Source organism: Odontesthes bonariensis, chromosome 14 (genome assembly GCF_027942865.1).
Source record: "Odontesthes bonariensis isolate fOdoBon6 chromosome 14, fOdoBon6.hap1, whole genome shotgun sequence".
NCBI classification, from domain to species: domain Eukaryota; kingdom Metazoa; phylum Chordata; class Actinopteri; order Atheriniformes; family Atherinopsidae; genus Odontesthes; species Odontesthes bonariensis.
Genome location: NC_134519.1, coordinates 22,835,814 through 22,854,818, shown reverse-complemented (window position 1 = coordinate 22,854,818; position 19,005 = coordinate 22,835,814). Strand labels below are relative to the sequence as shown.

The 19,005-nt window shown below is 42.3% G+C and overlaps 2 protein-coding genes across 2 annotated transcripts in view; one reads left to right on the top strand and one right to left on the bottom strand.

Moving 5' to 3' along the window:
- Nucleotides 1-246: 246 nt before the first annotated feature.
- Nucleotides 247-4,920, bottom strand: LOC142399142 (BTB/POZ domain-containing protein 2-like). Its single transcript, XM_075483628.1, has 9 exons — nucleotides 4,385-4,920; nucleotides 4,143-4,262; nucleotides 3,772-3,928; nucleotides 3,352-3,457; nucleotides 3,057-3,254; nucleotides 2,721-2,913; nucleotides 1,645-1,732; nucleotides 1,393-1,539; nucleotides 247-1,308 (listed from the first exon to the last, which is right to left on the bottom strand). Exons 1-9 carry the CDS (start codon nucleotides 4,888-4,890, stop codon nucleotides 1,147-1,149), a joined length of 1,677 nt encoding a protein of 558 aa, XP_075339743.1. The 5' UTR covers nucleotides 4,891-4,920; the 3' UTR covers nucleotides 247-1,146.
- Nucleotides 4,921-7,090: 2,170 nt separating this feature from the next.
- Nucleotides 7,091-19,005, top strand: part of LOC142399141 (protein unc-13 homolog A) — a 31,516-nt gene continuing 19,601 nt past the window's right edge. Inside the window, exons 1-9 of the mRNA XM_075483627.1 lie at nucleotides 7,091-7,451; nucleotides 11,703-11,732; nucleotides 11,944-12,043; nucleotides 15,147-15,264; nucleotides 15,400-15,523; nucleotides 16,146-16,216; nucleotides 16,425-16,473; nucleotides 16,866-16,895; nucleotides 18,136-18,349. Coding sequence (XP_075339742.1) covers nucleotides 7,430-7,451; nucleotides 11,703-11,732; nucleotides 11,944-12,043; nucleotides 15,147-15,264; nucleotides 15,400-15,523; nucleotides 16,146-16,216; nucleotides 16,425-16,473; nucleotides 16,866-16,895; nucleotides 18,136-18,349 — 758 coding nt within the window. The 5' untranslated portion in view covers nucleotides 7,091-7,429. The remainder of the gene's footprint in view (nucleotides 7,452-11,702; nucleotides 11,733-11,943; nucleotides 12,044-15,146; nucleotides 15,265-15,399; nucleotides 15,524-16,145; nucleotides 16,217-16,424; nucleotides 16,474-16,865; nucleotides 16,896-18,135; nucleotides 18,350-19,005) is intronic.

Sequence of the window (19,005 nt, the reverse complement as noted above, 5' to 3'; positions counted from 1 at the left end):
GTTTTATTCAATAACGAGGAAAACTGCGTCACCTGTAAAATAATTTTGCTTTAGGGTGCTAGCAGGTGAATTCTGTTGCCTTTCGACATAATAACTTTGTTTCCCACATTTCGACTGCTGCATTGGATTCAACTACAGCTACGCTTTACACAGACAGAAACGGCACTTAAGCAGTTGTGAATTTTAGCTGAAAAACAAACAAACAAACAAACCAAAAAAAAAAAAAAAAAACAATCACCACAACACTTTTTCTTCACTTTTTAATCAATACTTAAGTCATTACATATATGTTAATAAATGCCACTTTAATATACAACCCTTTAACTTTGCACCAAGGAGGAAATCTCTTCCACACACTGTTTTTTTTTTTTTTTTTTTTTTTTTAAAACAAAGCTAAAAAGAATCATATTTGAAGAGTTTAGTGTGCATCCATAGAGCAACCAAATAAACATATGCAAGGCAAAGAAGTGCAAGGTATCTTGGGTATAGGCAACTACCAAGCAAGGACACGAGATATCACAGATTGTACTGTTAAGTAGAAACTGGAAAATAGCTCAACGTAATCATACTCTTAAGATTAATATGAAGCTTGGTTCAAATTTGCCAAGATTTTATAAACCTTATGAGGTCTTTTACTCTATGAAAGTTGTAATTAATGTGGAGCTGAATGAAACTCTAGTCTGCACTAAATGCTGATGAAGATCTTGTCTTGGCAAATCTGAGAAACTGTACATTCATACAGTTGCGACTCTCCTTCGCACTAATGCTAGAGGAGTACAGGAAGGAGAACCATACAGTTTAAGTAGAATTCAGTGTCACGCCTTATGCCGTCAATCCAAAGCAGTGAGATAGATAGATACTGTGAATAATCTGAGAGACTGTTCCCTCCCTCATGGATTTGGTTTCAGTCGTGTCCGTTTCAGAGGCTGGCGTCGTTACAACACAAAGTGACAGGTTTCGCCCCACGTAGAGACCCACATTGCCGTCCAGCTATTTGTCCTCCTGTTCGGCCAACAGTAGCTCACCATGTGGAGGGATTAGTATGAAGTCTGACAGATTAGTCCCCAGTACAACTGCTGAGGTGTGGACCTGCGCTTGTGTCAGGTTGTCACATTTGATGGAAGATCGCTGCAATGTCTGAGGTGACTATGTGTAGAAGATGACCTCAGGAATCTGTCCGTCTTCTACTGAAGTGCCGTTGTTGTTACCTGCTGCGTAGCAGAAGGTGAAGCAGGTCTTTGTGCCCGAGGATGATGACTCATGCGTTACCTTCCGCATTCCCTTAGTCCCATAATGAGAGTCTGGACCCTGTAAGGCAGAGAGGAAGATGAATACACATGACAAATACACCATTTCTTTCCACGTATTGATTACTTTCAACTTTACACAGACCTTAAGCGTAGCACAGGCAGTGTAGTTGACATTGGGTAGAATCTCCACTGGCTCTTTAAACATGACTCTGAAGGTGTTTGCTGACCCATCACAGCTGAAGCCTGTGTCATTCTGTCCCAGCACCGTGTTGCTGTCTGTGTGAATTATCTAAAAACACCCACAATGATCGTAAGGTATGAAAAACAAACGCACCACATCAAGACGGAAAACTATTCCCAACAAGTACACACTGGAAGGAGCTGTGGACTGTACCTGTATGTTGACTTGGTAGTCTGTGGGTCCGTGTATGGAGCCATAGAGTCCAAATCCAACCACAAATATCCTTCTGTTTACAGAGAACCTGTGAAGAAAAGAAAAGCGGAAACAGATGAAGGAAGGGAAGGATGGGAAAGACTTCTTGTGTAGTTGTCACAAAATAAGACTCTTTAAATCATACAGCTGTGCGTGTCACAGCAGTAAACTCGGAGGCGTGCGTAATCATTTCAACAATGGCTCTGTCCCAGTGAGCCACGGCCCTGAAGAATGATGCACTATACTGGGGCTTTGGTAGAACCACAACTATCAGACACTAAATGAAACCCAGCAAAAACTGAAACGAATAGCCTCGAATATACTATCAACAATGTGGTGTAGCTGCACCTGGAAACGCATTATTAGTGACCTCTGTGCTTGATTTTAAATTATAAAGAATATTTTTAGTGCTTCTTCATTTTCAACCGTTTTGCCAACAAAGATCCCACATTCGGCGACATGGATAGGCATTTCATTTTCCATTTTAAGATGCCAATATAACTCTTTTTATAAATGTGTACATGAATACAGTCTTTACTTGTGGGATAAACATCCCTCTCACTCTCACACAGCGGCGACAATGGCTCATCAGCTCCTCTCAGTTCACCTCATTTAACTTATCAAGTGATGCTTTTTGGCAAACTGTGAGCAAGCTTTGGCTCCCCAGCTGCAGGCACACAGACTCTACACTAACTCTTCTGTCTCTGCTGTCTGAAGCAGAAAAAAAACAACTGATATGAATAAAATTTGAACTACTAAAGTAACTTCAAATCGCACATTTTAAGCTCGGTGGAAGTGGGAATTTGCGTATACTAAAAATCAATCGGTGCATTTCTATCCTGAAATTAAACTATTAAAATTTCAAGAGATTTAGCAAAACTGATTTTTCTGTCAACATACACCTCATTTATGCCCAAATATTAATTGACTACTGTCAATCTCTGTGCGGTGTCATCACACTAAACTGTAAGTCTTATTTATGTGAAAAAGAACAAAGATTGGGTTGCCAGTGTCGTAATGCTCTGCCATCAATTCACCGTATGCGGTCGCTTGTCCCACTGTAGCCCCAGCGGCTCTCCACCTGACCGAAACGTGTGATGCTGCACTCCTTCCCGCGGAGACAGCAGCGAGGCCGGTCGATGAAATCGACGCGAGGTTTTGGGTTTACAGTGAAGTGGAGGAACAGGCTCACCACCTCTCTGTCAGTCAGAATATTCGACTGGGCTGGGCCTGAAGTGAAAAAACGAGATGACCCAAAGACGCAGATCAAGTTCTGAATCACAGGATACCAACGTGTGTTTATGTCAGGAAACACAACAACAACAACAACAACAAAAAAAGTAAAGTGACACTTTTACTGAGTTCCACTTTACCTGCAGCAAACTCCTCAATGGTCATGAGAGGGAAGCGGATGAGTGTGAGAGCTTTCCCCAAGACTTTACGCTTGTTCTCAGGCGTGGGCTGCAGCTGCTGCCTGTGAGCTTCGGCCTCAGCCCAACGCACGGATGCTCCAAACAAACGCACTTCTCTCACGCCGAGAGTGTCCCGCTCCAACACTGCCACCAGTGTATCTGATGGAGGGAAAGTTCAATTATCAATTGCCAGTCAGACTGTACTTCTTAACTACATCATGGAGCAATAGTTACAGTATATACAGGGACACTTTACCCAAATCTATATCTGTGAATCCCTCGGCAGCAAGAGCGTCCCCAGTGTTCTTATCAATGTTCTCTAAACAGAGGCTGGCAAGCTGTGGCTCATCAAACAATCGCGCCTAAAACAAAGAACACAGAATTGTTTTTTGTTTTTTTCAGTGCACAGCTGAGGTAAAAACTGACACATACTTAAACCAACGAACAACTCATCTTGTACTGTTGCTTAGTTTAATGCTAGAAAACCCCATCAGAAGTATTCTGTTGAAACTACCCAAATGACAATAAAATGCATTAACCTGTAGGACCTTGTAGTTTTTCATTGAGTGGACACTTACAGCATGTTCGTTAATGCAATGTGTCGGAAAACAAATGTCTGTCAAATGAAGGGAAAAAAAAACAAACAAAAAAAAACAGTGAAATCAGGATGGCTGACCTGTGTAAGCAACATGAAAGCATTGTCCGCTCTGAGGTTCTTCTTGAGGAACTCGACACAGTGAGCCTCCAGGGCTGGAACTGCGTACTTCTTAGCTGTATAGAGTGTGGTCATCACTGTCTCAGGTCCGATCTGCACTTCATCAGAGTACAGAAACCTGCAGAAGAATTCAAAGGTGACAATTGTACTTTTTTTTTTTTTACTGAATACGGTATAAACAAGATCATGTTTGACCAGCTTCTTCTTGGATGGAACTCAAATATAATTAGTGGAGTATGTGCAGTGAGTGGTAAATACCACACCCCCTTGCGGTGCCTTTAAATACCACACCGCCTTTGACGAAATGCCAAATTATGTTACATGACACTTACTTTAGCAGGGCCAGAAAAGCAGCTGGTTCCACGTCAGGAAGCTCGATCTCCGTTGATGTGGTCGCCATCCCACCGTTAAACATGGCATCGAACACTGCGCTCCCCACAGCCAGAACAAACCTGTCAATGTCAACAGACCGCAGCAACAAAGAGCCGGGGGGGAGGTGGGGGGTCAGCTCGTTCCGGTTCACACAATCAATAAGCTGACGTCAGAGCGCTCGTATTGAAGTTAGTCATCTTACCTGTGTGCAGGTATTCTCTGAACGCCCATTCCTTTGCCCACCAGAAAATGAACGTCACTGAGCACCTCGTTGTTGAACAGGAACGCAAACCGTTCCTTTACGGTGCTCTTCGTTGCCTGCCAGTTGTACACTGGCTCTCGGTACACCAACACAGACGCAGCAGCCGTGGTGGTCGGTGCAGTCGCATGGGAAGCGTTTGACGCTGCGGTGGTTGCCATGTTGGAAGCCGGGGTGGCCATGGATCCAGCTGCCGCAGCGGGCTGCTGCAGCCTGTTCTGCGCAGTCGGTGGAGCTCCGCTCGAAACACCGTTGCAGTCTCCCCCGCCAGGCCCCAGCTGCGGGTTGGGACGCCTGGCTGGTCCCTGTGCTCCCCCAGCGGCACCGACCGCTCCCCCGTTCGATGCTGGCATAGAGAAAACGCTGTTGCTCGGCTGGCTGTTTCCCAGAGGACCCGGGCCGGAGAAACTAAGGCAAGGAGGCCTGCCGCTGTTGTCTCCAGCGGCCATCTTGAACTTGGCGTAGGCGTAAACAACACACTTTATCACTTTTTGTATTTCCAGTAGTCCAGATAGTGATATCTGCTTGACGTTTCCCCCTGGCGTTAGTTACCTGTATTGCGATCTGCCCTCATTACCGAAAACAGGTTTTCTTCATGTCAAGATTCAAGACTCACATGATTAATAATCACACAACACGACACTGTCACACGAAATAACATAATGCAGTTCCCCCGTCACAACAATAACAAAATACACTTAAAAAGCCTTAAAGTGGTGGTTAGAGGAATTAGATATATTGTTAGACCATAGGGCTCCAATATGAATGTTTACTGTCTGAAAGAAAAAGTGTTTATGATTCTTTTTTCCCAGTAATAATAATGACTAATTATAAACAATGGTATTGTTGGGGGGGCTTGATGAAATACTTTACTATAATATATTATATTATATTATAATATAATATATTATATTATAATAAATATATAATATATTGGAGAACTATGTACACGAGGGACCAAGCGAAAAACCAATGCTGAACAGCTGTGGTCTTCAGGAAGCTCTGCATTAGAAACACAGAGTCAATTGATCTGGTTTGTTCCAGCATCCAAAAATACACTTAAAACCTCACATTGGAGAGAAAAAGCTTTCTGTTGTTCTGAGCTAATTTAAGATGGACTAATGTGAATTGGAAAAGTGTCCTGCGATGTGACAAATGAAAAGGCTTCTCGTTAAAGGAGGATCCGGCTTGTTTTAAGTAGATTGCACTTCACAAAAAACAGCACCTGTGATGATGTATTGGTGTATCAATGATCAGTGTACATGACATGCATTTCAATGAAGGCACCAATGCTCGGGGGAAGGTTTTGCTTATTTCAGAAATACACTGCCAAGCCACATTCTGTATGTATCACAAAGCTGTCCTGCCTGAAGTCAATACCTGCCACAAAATGAAATGTATTGAGAAATAGAAATGTTGACAAAGGAGGACCTAAGCTATTGAGCAGCTGAAATCCCATATTAAGAAAAAGAAAACATTTTGCCCTGTGAATGTAGAATCTGATGTAGTCCCCTCTGTTTCCAGACTAAGAGAAGAGGTGACATTTTCTGAGACACATGTCTTTCAGTTTAACATACAAAACTCAATTAACATGTAAATCACTGCTCTCTGTTTTATTCATATTTCACACAGTGTGGCAACGTTTTCAGAGATGAATTTCAATATATTCATTGTGTGTTATAAAAGTCTATGCTGCTTACAACAAGTTTGTCCCAAATCACTGCATGTATTTAATCTCTTCATGACCTCGTCATCTTTCTTTCTTTCTTGTCATCCTTTGACAACTCAGCTCTTGAGGGAAGCACGTTTGATAACTCCCATTCCTCAGCAGATCTCACTTTCTGTTTCATATCAAGTGTCACACTTTCTTCATCAGCTTGGCAAAACAGACACCGAGACATGCTGATGTTTTCCGCGCCACCAACAAACAGAGTCAACATAGTGCTGTTGTGAAACAAGTTTAATCTGACTCTTTTTGCACGTTTATTTTCATCAGTGAGTCACTGACAGTGACCACACACAATTAAGAGTCCCACCCAAAAATCTGCCTCATCTGGTGGGCAATACAGTATTTTCTTATTATTCTATCAAATGATTTTGAGAGGTCACTGTACGTGAAAAAAGGGTCACAGCTTGAGACAATAAGGATTATTCTGATAAGTCAAAAAGATTAACATTTTTTGTAAAATGTTTTTCCAACCTAAAATTGACCTCAGGTTATGTAATTCATTGACCCTTCAGATTTAATTTTCCTTGGGTTGCACTGTTATGTAATGACCCCTTTAGGTACCATTAGGATGTGTTAGTTAAGAGTAGTTTTCTATGTCACATTTTCATACAACATTGATTAGCATGATTTTAAGATAGGATATTTAGTTTAACACATCGTGGACACTGAATTAACTATTAGGACCAGATTTTGGCATTGGACCCCCCTTTTTAGTCAAAATGCCCTGAAACAATGAATGAAATTCCTTGTCACCATATTTTTCATTGAGTACATTACACCAGTCAGGACGATATTAATTCAGCCCCATCCCGTCTCACTTCCCTCCCTGCAGGCCAGCTCGAGGCACGAGGATTTTTCTGCCTGCTACTCATCAACCGTGACGTCAGGGCGGCGTGGCACGGCACGGGGGAGTTGTCCTCGCGCGGAGCGGTTGCTGGATGCTGCTGAAACAAGATGGCTGTGCGCGCAGGAGTAGCAGCGGTGGAGAGCTGAGGCAATGCAGAGGAGGAAGCAGGGAGGGGGGGCGAGGAATTCACTCGTGTCTGTCCTGTCCTGTCCTGTCCTGTCCTGTCAAAGGAGCAACAGCCCTGCAGAGCAAGAGACGAGCGCGTCTGAGATTGTTTAATTCCCGTTACTGTTCAGAGTAACGCTTTTTGTCAGGTAGAGTATTCGTGAGGAAGAGACCGACGGACTGACCAAACAAACCACCAAGTAGAGGACACCCGGGGACCCTCACGCCGCTCACGCCGCTTTTAGAGATGTCCCTGCTGTGTGTGGGAGGTAAGGAAGGAAAGCTACTCTGACAGCCGTTGTGTTGGATGTTATTGAAGTATCACTTGCTCGCGGTGTAACTGCACCAGTTGTCTGACAGAGCCTACGGGCTGTCAGCTCCGCGGAAAAGTGTGTGCAGCCCGAGCAGCGGAGGGTTTGTGCTGAATAGTCATTTCACAAGGCAGCTCTTTGCAGATGCAGCTCGCCTATATTGTCACTGGGATACTTTTAGCAGTTTATCTGCTTGTTTTATACACCGTCTAACCTGAGATAAATATGTCTGTGGCAGTAAAAGAGGGGCAAAAATATGAGCTGTTAGAGTCGTGACTGTTAGTACGAGCAAACATTACAGGGCTGTTTGAGTTTCTAAGAATGTTTAAATGCAGGGGGAGAACCGCTGTTTCCTCTCCTCGTTAACACTGTTGCAGCTGCCGTGAGTATATCCACTCTGCTCATTCATGCGTGGGCAGGAGGAGGAGGACGAGGAAAAGCCCCTGCCGCTGCCGCACCGCGCGCCGCTCCCCTTTGCCGCTCCGCTGTACCGAGGGAATACTGGCACCCGGCTGGAGGTGCACGTCACTCCTCCGCGTTTTCCCCCAAAGCGATGCGTCACCTCTTTCCATCACACTCCCTAAAAGCACCTGATGCTGATACTGTTGCCTCCCGGTATGATGAATAAGCATCTGCTGTGATTGCTCATATAGTAACGCCACAGCTTCCCGTTCAGGGTGAAGTGAGAGGAGGAAGCTGAGGGCTCTCACCAGTAACTGAAGGAGTAGCCTATGCGTTCATAGTATTCTGTAGGACTGATTAGGAGCTGAATCAGCAAAACTGTGGAAACACTTGTCTGAAATAAGAGGTTTTTGTGTGGGATCAGTTTGGTACCCGCAGCCACAGTGACTTCAATGGTTTTTGATATGTCAGTTGTACTCAATTTAGGGATTTTAAACAGAGCATATCCAAAGCCAGAAACTGCCCACCAGGATTTTTTTTATGACAGGAAGAAATGCTTATTATATAATCTGCTGCACATTTATCAATTTATAGATTAATTGTTGGTCTGCGATGTCCTATGATGTTGTACATGTCAGCAAATAGTTGAACATGCCAATTAAAGCAGGGAATATTTAGTTTAATCAAAAGTTAACAGCTGCCAGCTATTTCAGGAACTGATTATTTGCATATATCTGCTTCCTGCATTTGTCTTTTCAAGATGCGCTGCATTTCTATGTCTGATAGAAAACTGACTGAGGTCTTGGACAGTGGGATACTTTTGAAGACATCTTAGTGAGCTTTGGAGTATTGAGATGGGAAACGTGTCACAATTTTCAACGCTAAGAATGACATTTTTTCAGGGTAGACATTTTTAAATGTTGAAGTACAGAAAGTTTGGGTGGGGACTAATGATCAAGAGACCCAGTTGGACATCACAGTTACCCAGCGTGAGTGGGACCTCTACAAGCAGAATGTTCTTTTCTTGCTTTTCCAGTTGTAAGGGAAATGCCATGGAAAAGGTCGTGCCTCATTATTGCATCATTACAGTTAAACTGAAGTGTTCAAACTGCTTGTTTTGTCCAATATGCAGCTATTAGTCAGATATGACAAAGACTGGGGCTGACATTGAACCTTTGACTAATTGCTTTAAGACAGCATCACTTTGTTTATGCCTGCTATGTCAGAGCTGACACTGACTCTGATGGAATAATGGCAATGTGAGTGTAAATGCACATATGGGGCTTTTAAAGTCACCTTTTTTAAATGCCAAGCTTTTTATAGATGCTACCCCACCTCATCCCATCCCGCCAGGTCCACCCTCTGACTGTCTCTGCTCTGAGTCAGTCCCAAGTGTCATTAAGACCCTGAAAGTCATTCATTCATAAACACTGGCTGCAGCTGTCGATGCTGTAGACTACGAGACTTGGCAGAGAGCCCTCTCTCTGTTCCGGTTACATCATTCATGCTTACCTGACTGGAGCTATTTCTGGCCTCCACAGTACTTTGTGCCTCCTGAATAGGCAGCATTTCTTTGACGCATCTGCCAACAAAGCAGAATTCAGAGGCAGATTAACTCTGAAAAATGTTCCTTTTTTTTCTTTATTCCCTGCAGGTGAAGTTCAGTTTTTCTATTGTCTTGGACCACTGCAGATATCTCTTTGGATGTAATGCTTCAAAATAAGACGCTGTCTTTCTGAATCAATGCGTCCCTCATTTTCTCATTTGGTGGGTGAAGTCAGTTCTGCCAATCCCAAACATATATTCCCTCACAGTTCAAGTTGAAGGATCTCCTTGATTCCCTGTCAAGTTTCTGTTTTCTTGGCAACCTTCTTAGCTCCCATAAGTCAGAGCCTGCTGTGTCAGAGGTACTTCCTGAATGAAGTTGCTGCACAAAATTTACCGTTGAGTCCTTCAGATTGGTCTCAGTATCCTATGATTGATTAAAACCCAACACTTTTTGATTTGTTACATCCCTGTCAAATCATTTAATCACTTGGGAATGGTCAGATATAGCTCTGACCTCGTTTTCCATAGCCCGGCTTCTCACCCGTACCCTACATTTCAGCCAACTGATCCGATGTTGGAAACCTTACAGTCTTCTGCATTGTGGGAACGTTTATTGTACATATACAGTAAATGTGTCTTGTATTTTCTCCTTACATGCATTCACTTGAGATAAACAGTTGTTTGTAGGTGCCTGTTGTATTCTTCATCATTACTCAGCCTGTCAAAGAGATTTATGATTGTGTCCTGACATTAAGCCTCTCTCTTATGCCACTGAATCCAGCTCCTTTTTTTTTTATTGATCATCCTCATGTACAGTTACAACTCTCTGTTTTAGAGTAGACATAGGCTACATAAAGAGGAACATCTGATTGGATCTAATCTTCCTCAAGGGTGCGACCAACCGCTGAATGCGATGCACACTGTGGCTTCTTTTTGGACATCTCTGCTGAATGTAGAGTTATTTGAATTATTCTTTTTCAAAAACCGAAGTGGAAATTAAAAGTGGGATGAGTGTAAAAGCTGAATTTTACCAATGGTAAGGATTTTTATGTTGTACATGCCGAGTCCTCCTCAGGGTTGTTGAGACGGAGTGAAAGCGGAGATGAATATGTTCATCCCTGCTGCAGGTGCGCTGAATGTTAGTGATCCACTGCATTTAAGCACGCGTGTGCGTCTCTGCCTGCTGACGTAAGAGCACGGCACAAGCTGCAGGTGAGGCTTGAGTTGTTCTGTGCGTTGCGTGAAAGTTATAAAAAGGGTTGAGATAGCAAAATTAAAAATAACCTTGCTCACTCGAAGCAATTTTACTTTGGGCGAGCCTGTGGAGAATGTTTTGAGGCAAGTCGGGATTTGGTGTGGTTTGGAGGTGGGAATAAGATTCACGTTTGGTTATGTAATGCAGTGAATTTGACTTTGTTTCTTATTATGTAAACGTGCGTCTGATGTGTACACATCTGCAGTGTGGTGTGTGGATCTTCTTGAGTGTGTGTGTGTGTGTGTGTGCGCTTGGTGGAGAATAGTGGAGCATTAAAAATGTATGTGAGTTACGTCAAGGCTGGTAAAACAGTGCTGCAGAGATGGAGCCCGGGCTTTAAATGCATACTGAAAAATCCACTAACAGATTGTGTATGATAGAGGTGGGAAGTACTTATACGAGGAAGACATTCCCAAAACTATCCCCTGTAATTTAGCTTTTATGCTTAATGTGCTAAATAATAAATGATAAATAACTGAATTCATAACAAGTGAACTTTCGATTGATGTGAAATTGTAAGTAATTAATGTATAGCTATATGATTTAGAAGTTTTTGTATTGTGTTTGCTGTTTGTGTACGCAGCACAGTAGGATGTCCATGTTTCAAAGGTGCAGTGTTCCTGGATTTTGCCTCCACGCTCTGTGCCAAGTTTCCATGCACCTGATTAAGCTCAGCTCTTTTAGTCTAAATCTGCATAACTTAATCTTTGCTTTCCTGAGCCCACACACATGTAGTGTGTGAATATGTGCTTGACAACCTCTGTCTCTTTGCGCATGTTGGACAATAAATTGGAAAATATGTCTATTTATCAATGTTTTCATGTCACATATTGTTTTTGTTTTTGTTACAGTTATAGCCATGAGTTCGAGGTTGAATACGTGTTAATAATTATGTACCACAGGCATCTTCTGTTTTTCTGCTCTGTGTAAAAACAGAGGACATATAAGCGTGAAAACAGATGGCGTTCCCGTGTGTCACCATGTCCCTCTCTGTGTTTCCACAGTGAAAAAAGCCAAGCTGGATGGACCCCAAGGTAAGACCTGAGAGCTTGGACATAAAAGGAAAGACTTGCTGTGTTGTGGCGGGATTCTTTTAGCAGAATGAGGATGCAGTGAAAGGAAGTGAATGGTTTTGTAGATTGCCAGTGTCTGTATGTTGCAGAGACTTCTTTTTTTTTTAGTCGTTTCTAGTTCTGGGGTTTTTCATGTTAACACATCTCTTTCTCCATTCCTCTTCCCTTACAGAGAAGTTCAACACTTATGTGACACTTAAGGTGCAAAATGTGAAGAGCACAACCATCGCTGTCCGGGGCAACTTGCCCAGCTGGGAGCAAGACTTCATGTTGTGAGTCCTTCAACATTTATCCTTCACTCCTTCCTCTTCATTCTCCTTTTCATCCGCCCATCATGCTCTCCACACCACTTTTTAAAATTCTTTTGCTTTCTATCAGCTTTCCTCCCCCTCTCCCCCTTTTTTTTTCCACTCCTCCATCCCAAGTGCGCTTTATGCCTGTGTTGTTTCACACAGCTCTTCTCCTCCTCCAACAACTATCTCATGCTCTTTTTCATCCGCTCTCCCTCGACACTTCAGCCCTCTCATTCTCAATCTTGGCTCCTTCCCAGCCATTCTTTCCTCTCCTCTGTCACTTCCTCTAAACACAGCTCCTTGATCTTCATCTACTTAGCCCCCCCCCCCCCCCCACCTGGTTCATACTTACCCCATCACATCTCATATTCACTCCCTCCACTCTCTCTCTACTCATTTCTGCTCCCGAGTAGATCATTTGCAAGAATTTTTCCTATTTTTCTCTAGTTTGTTTTTTGTTTATGGTTTTAGAAATATTGAAAGATATCTTGTTGTGGTTACTGGGATTAGAATATATGTATTTGGGTATTTGGCGTGTAGAGTGATTCAGTGTGCTGTCTGGCAGCATATGGGCGATACATGGGGAGAAAAATTGAGCATGTAGGATGCAGCAGGCAGGATTACTGCAGAGTCCTGTGCATTTGTATGATGTTCGGAGGCGTTGAGCATTGTACAGGCGTTGCATCAGTGACGCTGTGTTATGTAATGTTTGGGCTGCAGAGAGCGCCTCGTGTCCTCCTTCAAACTGCCACTAAATGCCTCTGCCCCCCCAGTCTCTGCCATGAATCAAACGGATACTTTTCTTAAAATGAGTCGCCACTGAGAAGGGAAATCTACTCCCTCTATTTCTTAATTAAAGTTCCCTCTTTCTCCCTCCAGGCGTGCGATACAATCACCTCCTCCACTGCCTTCATCACATGGCTCTCCTCCCTCCTTTTATTCATCCCTCACCTTATTCTTTTCATTCTGTCCTTCGTCCACCTGTCTCGTAAATGTTTTATGTGAGATTCTCTCAGATTTGTTCCCTCAGAGACATTTGTAACCGCAAAGCTTGCAAATAATTATCATATATCTTGTGTGTGTTGGAGATCTTGGGTGTGTTAGATGTGGAAAAAGCTCATAGACCCATAAGCAAAAGTCCTAGTATAATAATGTAAACATAGTCTGTAGAGTCCTTTATTTAATGTTCCACGTCAATTAAAGCACAGAAGGGTTATTGGTAAATTTACCTTCAGCAGTAAAAGATAAATGTGGATGAAACACTGTGTAAGTATCACTTTCCTGTTGTTGTTGATCTAGGTGGAGCTAGTTTGAACTCATTTCTATTGTACAGCTATGCAGTTTAGTCCTGTGGTTCCCAGACTAGATATTGCTCCTCCTCCTAAATACTGGGAGATGAACCTCGGAGACTGTAAGATGTTTAATGGGACAGTAACTTTGGAAAACATATTCAGATTCTGTTACTTAAGTAAAACTAGAACAGCAGTGTAAAAACAATCCACTACAAGCAGGCCTGTGTTAGTCAGCCATGAATCATATAATCTCGTTTATTTAGGAATTATTTATTTGGTCATGTTTTGACCATTTAGATGATACATATCATTAGAAGATTATTTAAAGTATCCCATCGTTGTTTAAGTGTCATGTTACTGTTGTAGCTGCTGCAGGTGGGGCTTGTTTGTAATGCTTCATGCACAGTTTTGTAACACCTGATGCATCTTAGCGGCTGTGATATGATTAAGGGGGTGGGACAGAAGAAGAAAACTCAGACTTGTTTTCAGTTTTTTTACTTTTCCTCTAGTGTTTCATTTGGATGTATTAGATTTCTTTTCTCAACATTTCTTCAAATTAAACCATATAATAATAATGTGGAACTGGAACATTTCTGTCTGAAATTACATATGAGGTGCTTTAGCAACGTAGTATTTTAAGTCCTTAATAACTTAAAATTGTACTTAAAGCGGAACTCCGGGGCATTTGAAGCGCAATCCCATTGCTAGAGGTTGTCAAATACTGACAGTAGGACACAGACTGGTGCAAATCGGCGCTCCCTGTGCGGCGATTGCGCTGTTTGCGCAGCCTGTCATGCTAGCCAAATACGTGGTAGCTAAGGGGCAAGAGCTAAACCTTCCACGTAAAACAACAACTTGCACACTGCAGAAACGTCACACCACTTTATAAACCATCCGACAATAAAGTCACAAGCCTTACCATCAAAACCATATGCATGGTTCTCACATTACTGGCATGGGGACGTTACAAAACAACTTTATAAACAGCATGTCACTTACCGGTTGTCGGTATGCTCGCGCATGTGAAAGCCCAAAAGAGTCAATGGACGATAATCCCATATACAAAACAATTATCTTCTCTAGAAAAACTGCGTTCAAGTATTTAAAACATTACAACAATACATGCCCAGTAATATTGTTGTAATGTTTTAAATACTTGAACGCAGTTTTTCTAGAGAAAATAATTGCTTTGTATTTGGGAGTATCGTCCATTGACTGTTTTGGGCTTTCACATGCGCGAGCATACCGACAACCGGTAAGTGACATGCTGTTTATAAAGTTGTTTTGTAACGTCCCCATGCCAGTAATGTGAGAACCATGCATATGGTTTTGATGGTAAGGCTTGTGACTTTATTGTCGGATGGTTTATAAAGTGGTGTGACGTTTCTGCAGTGTGCAAGTTGTTGTTTTACGTGGAAGGTTTAGCTCTTGCCCCTTAGCCACCACGTAGTTGGCTAGCATGACAGGCTGCGCAAACAGCGCAATTGCCGCAAAGGGAGCGCCGATTTGCACCTGTCTGTGTCCTACTGTCAGTATTTGACAACCTCCCAGCAATGGGATTGCGCTTCAAATGCCCCGGAGTTCCCCTTTAAGCCTAGTACTTGATCATATATACTTGCATACTATTTATAATTGTATGGCAGGTGGACAGACCAAAACTTTGCTGCACATACGTGCATTGATTTTCATAATCTTGGCCTTTTATAGTGAAATATAATCTACATAATATATGTTGCCCCAGCTGTCTCTTTCTATATTTAGAATTTTCCATCTCTCTGTCTGGGATGTAGTGAAATTAACCGCCTGGACCTGGGCCTGACAGTAGAGGTGTGGAACAAAGGGTTAATCTGGGACACCATGGTTGGCACCTTGTGGATTCCGCTCCGCAGCATCCGACAGTCAAATGAGGTTTGCCACTAACCCCAACCACCACTACTCTTTACTGAGCTGTGGCTGGGCTCAAAGCACAAGCGCAGTGTTGATACTTGTTTTCATCCAGTAGCGTAATGCTGCTTGTGCAAAAAATATCCTTTGTGTACACAGGAAGGTCCAGGGGAGTGGCTCACGCTGGACTCTCAGGTCATCATGGCTGATAATGAGATCTGTGGCACCAAAGAGCCCACTCTACACCTGGTGCTGCTCGATACACGGTTTGAACTGCCGCTTGGTGAGTACTTAGTACTGGAATAACCAGAAACTGCCATTTAATGGGAGAAAATATACTGTATATGAATAAGCAAACAACACCCCTGTAGGAAAACAGAAGATGAAGCAAATGAATGATGTCTTTCATAATGTTTTCACAGCAAACATTGACAAATGAAAATCAATAATCTCTGTTTGATTAATTACCCAGACCCACTTCTCAATTATGTGGTTAAGAAGTGTGTGTGTGTCAGTAGGAGGAGTTACTCTGTTCTTTTATTTTCGGTGATCAAACTGTCTCCCTCTTAGCATCGATTAGGTGTCATTTTCATACTCTTCCTGTCTCTCCGGTCAATATTGTGCACCTGACTCCTAAATATGTGCACCTGACCTATTTTTGTTTTGGGGGCTTTAAGTGAAAAGGACAATTTTAAATGTCAATATGTTTGGATCTGGCCAAACTATGTGCAGCTTTGTTTCCGTTTTTCTTAAAAATGAACAGTCAGATCTGGGTCAAAATGTATTTATTTATTTTCTTTTTAACCATGTTTTATTGTCATTTGTTTGAACATTTCTGCACATTAATATATTAAGTGCTTTGGAAGGTGAAGCTCCATTTTGGCTTTTTTGCCATTGTTTTTCAGATATCCCTGAGGATGAGGCACGCTACTGGGCCAAAAAACTGGAGCAGCTCAATGCCATGAGGGACCAAGATGTAAGCTGTCAGCCTGATTGATTTAATACCCCAGCACATCCTTACTTTTTAGGAACAAGCTAATGTGATTAATTGGGGGAACGTGTTTTACTGTTCTCGATGAAATCCAATATTTACTGTAACTCTTGTGTGTAGGCATACATACAAATGGAATTATTCCTTTTGATCACCGGCTAACCTCTTTTTGTCCTGCTTCTCCCACCTACAGTACCAAGAGGAACAGGAACGCCCCCTCCGTGCACCGGGAACCCAGTGCTGTAAGTAATCAGTTACCGATTTAGGTGTTTAGATGTAATTAGATTGCTTTAACTCAGCTTGTGCTTTATGTGTTTCACCACATGAGTTGTGTGTTAGACGAAACAGACCTGGTTTGCTGCATTGCAAGAGATCAATAGTATTATCAGATGTCCAGAAGCCATCTCCTCCACAAATGCCTGTGTGCTTTGTCTATTGGCCCTGTCTGCATAGCTTGCTGAGCCAGCTGTCTGGAGCAGCTGGAGAGACTAGGAGGCACATCGCTCCCTCCTCACTCTCTCCATTCGCTGTCCCCATCTGGAAACATTGAAGCATTGATAGCGTGAATGCATGTTTGAGTTTGACCACAGGTGTAATTCATAATCAACACTGACACCCCTCTGTTTCATTGCAGGTAACTGGAGTCTATGGGGGGACCAACAAAGTAAGTGCAAGTGCTGGATGCACTTTAGATATACACCTGAATTTGGAGAATTGCACTTTTTTAGCATTCAGTTTGAGGGTATCTATTTGTGTTTTATTTCTGTGTTGCTGCTAAAAGTGTAGCACTGTCACCATGCCGCTGCACTGCTCATAAACAGGAGGGAACATTTATTAAATAGTTCTACGTCCAACACTGTTCACCTTCAAACACCCTTAAAGCTGAACATCAGCTGCAGCTTTCACAAACTTACAAAACAGTACTTTTCTTCCCCTATTTGTAGGTCACAGATAATCCTGTTAGGTTTCCCATGTTTATCCCTCTCGATAGAGGGGAAATAAGTTTAATCCGAGGTTGTCACAGCATTATGAACACAACAAGCACCAATGTGTTTATCCCCGAAAGATAATGACGATAACTCGACAACTTAGGCACTATTTGGTACAAAGTAACAAAGAACAAGGTCTGCTGATTATGAAAAACAATCGACAGAATAGTGCTTTTTCTTTTGCATGTATTATTTGTTTTGCACGTATTATTATTATTATATGCATTAAATTTTTGGAGAAAAAGCCCCAAATCCTCCCAGCCTGTTGTTTTCCCTCTTGTTGGGATGAGCAGATGGTCTTATATAAGTGCCTGTGAGACTCACCCACACAACTGCAGCAATTCATCTCATCTCTGTTCACTCAGAGGAAAAAGAAAAGAGCAGGGGGTTAATGACAGATTGTGAGCTAATGAAGTGCCTGATGGAGACGAAAACAATGAGACATGTAGGGACATGGGCGAAGTAATAAAAGGTTTCATGCCATTTTGATAAGTGTTTACATTACAGGACAGAGGAAGATGAAGCTGTACGCCGTGCAGCAGTTTGTTAGCTGGCTTTTGGAGTGAGAAAGATAATGATGAATGATTAATAGATAGCTGGTTTCGCTTTTGACTGCTTCGCACTGTCTGGGATGGTAATCTTTGATCAATGAACATCACAGAAAAGTAAAGCATGTCCTCAGTGAGCAGAGCAGATTTATGCTGAGTTATTATGATGAGCCTGAGAGGGAAGAAGCTCATAATGTTCATCATGTGTTTCATGTATGAATGCACTCTCAATGACCTGTATGGATCTAATAGGGGTGCTGGAATGCTGCCAGCTTCATGTTTTTTTTTCTCTTTTTCTTTTATTTGATAGAAATCTAAAACTAAAAAGTTATTTTCTCATCCCGTGTCTCTATGTGCTTTTGTGTAGATGAGGACCCAGATAGCGCTGTGGATGACAGAGACAGCGACTATCGCAGCGAAACCAGTAACAGCATCCCCCCTCCTTACTACAGCACATCCCAGCCCAACGCTTCTGTTCACCAGTATCCCATCAGCCACCAGCACCGCAGCTCCAGGAGCTTCTCTTATCCACGCACCGGGAACAGCCAGGACCTCGACTACCACAATCAGAGAACTGTCAGGTGTGTACCTGCATTAAAGATTACGTTGATAATATCATTGATAAATTATTCTATTTGTAAATTTTTTTTCAGTTGATTGAACGGAATATATTGTATCTATTGTATCAAAACTGATGTTTTGACCCTTTGTAAAAGGAAATGCACTGACTGTCCTGCTGAAAAAGAAAATGAACAATGGCTCTTTTTTCCTCATGTACCAATGAGTCAGTGTGTGCGACAGTGAGCCGGCTGACGCTACAACCAAAGGAGCTGAATGGATTTCAGCCAAAGGAGCTGAATGGATTTCAGCCAAAGGAGCTGAATGGAATTCAGCCAATAACAATTTTACCATTTATACCTGTGTTTTCCTTTTGCGAGTCTGAATATCCTTTAAGAAGTGTTATAAATGAATGAAGACAGTCAATGAAATTTCTGCCATGTCCTTTTTGCATATGCAGACATTTCATTGGCTTGTTCAGACCCAAAGGTACTTTGGGTCTGAACTACACTGTCAGTTATTTTCAGTACTGTTAGATTTCTCAGCATTTATTGATGTATTTCTCTCAGACAGAGAATGAAAATATGCATCCATCCACCTCTCACTCTATGAATTATTTAACTTGCAATCTAATGATCAATACTGCACATAAGATTAGCTGCTTGTGTGAGTGTATTGG

Bases quoted from the DNA above. Each gene is read 5' to 3' on its own strand.
- LOC142399142 (XM_075483628.1), bottom strand. From the start codon at position 4,890: ATGGCCGCTGGAGACAACAGCGGCAGGCCTCCTTGCCTTAGTTTCTCC. The intron at 4,263-4,384 runs GTAAGATGACTA...TGACATTGACAG, and splicing joins CAGAGAATACCTGCACACAG to GTTTGTTCTGGCTGTGGGGA. The intron at 1,309-1,392 runs GTCTGTGTAAAG...TCTGCCTTACAG, and splicing joins CTGCCTGTGCTACGCTTAAG to GGTCCAGACTCTCATTATGG.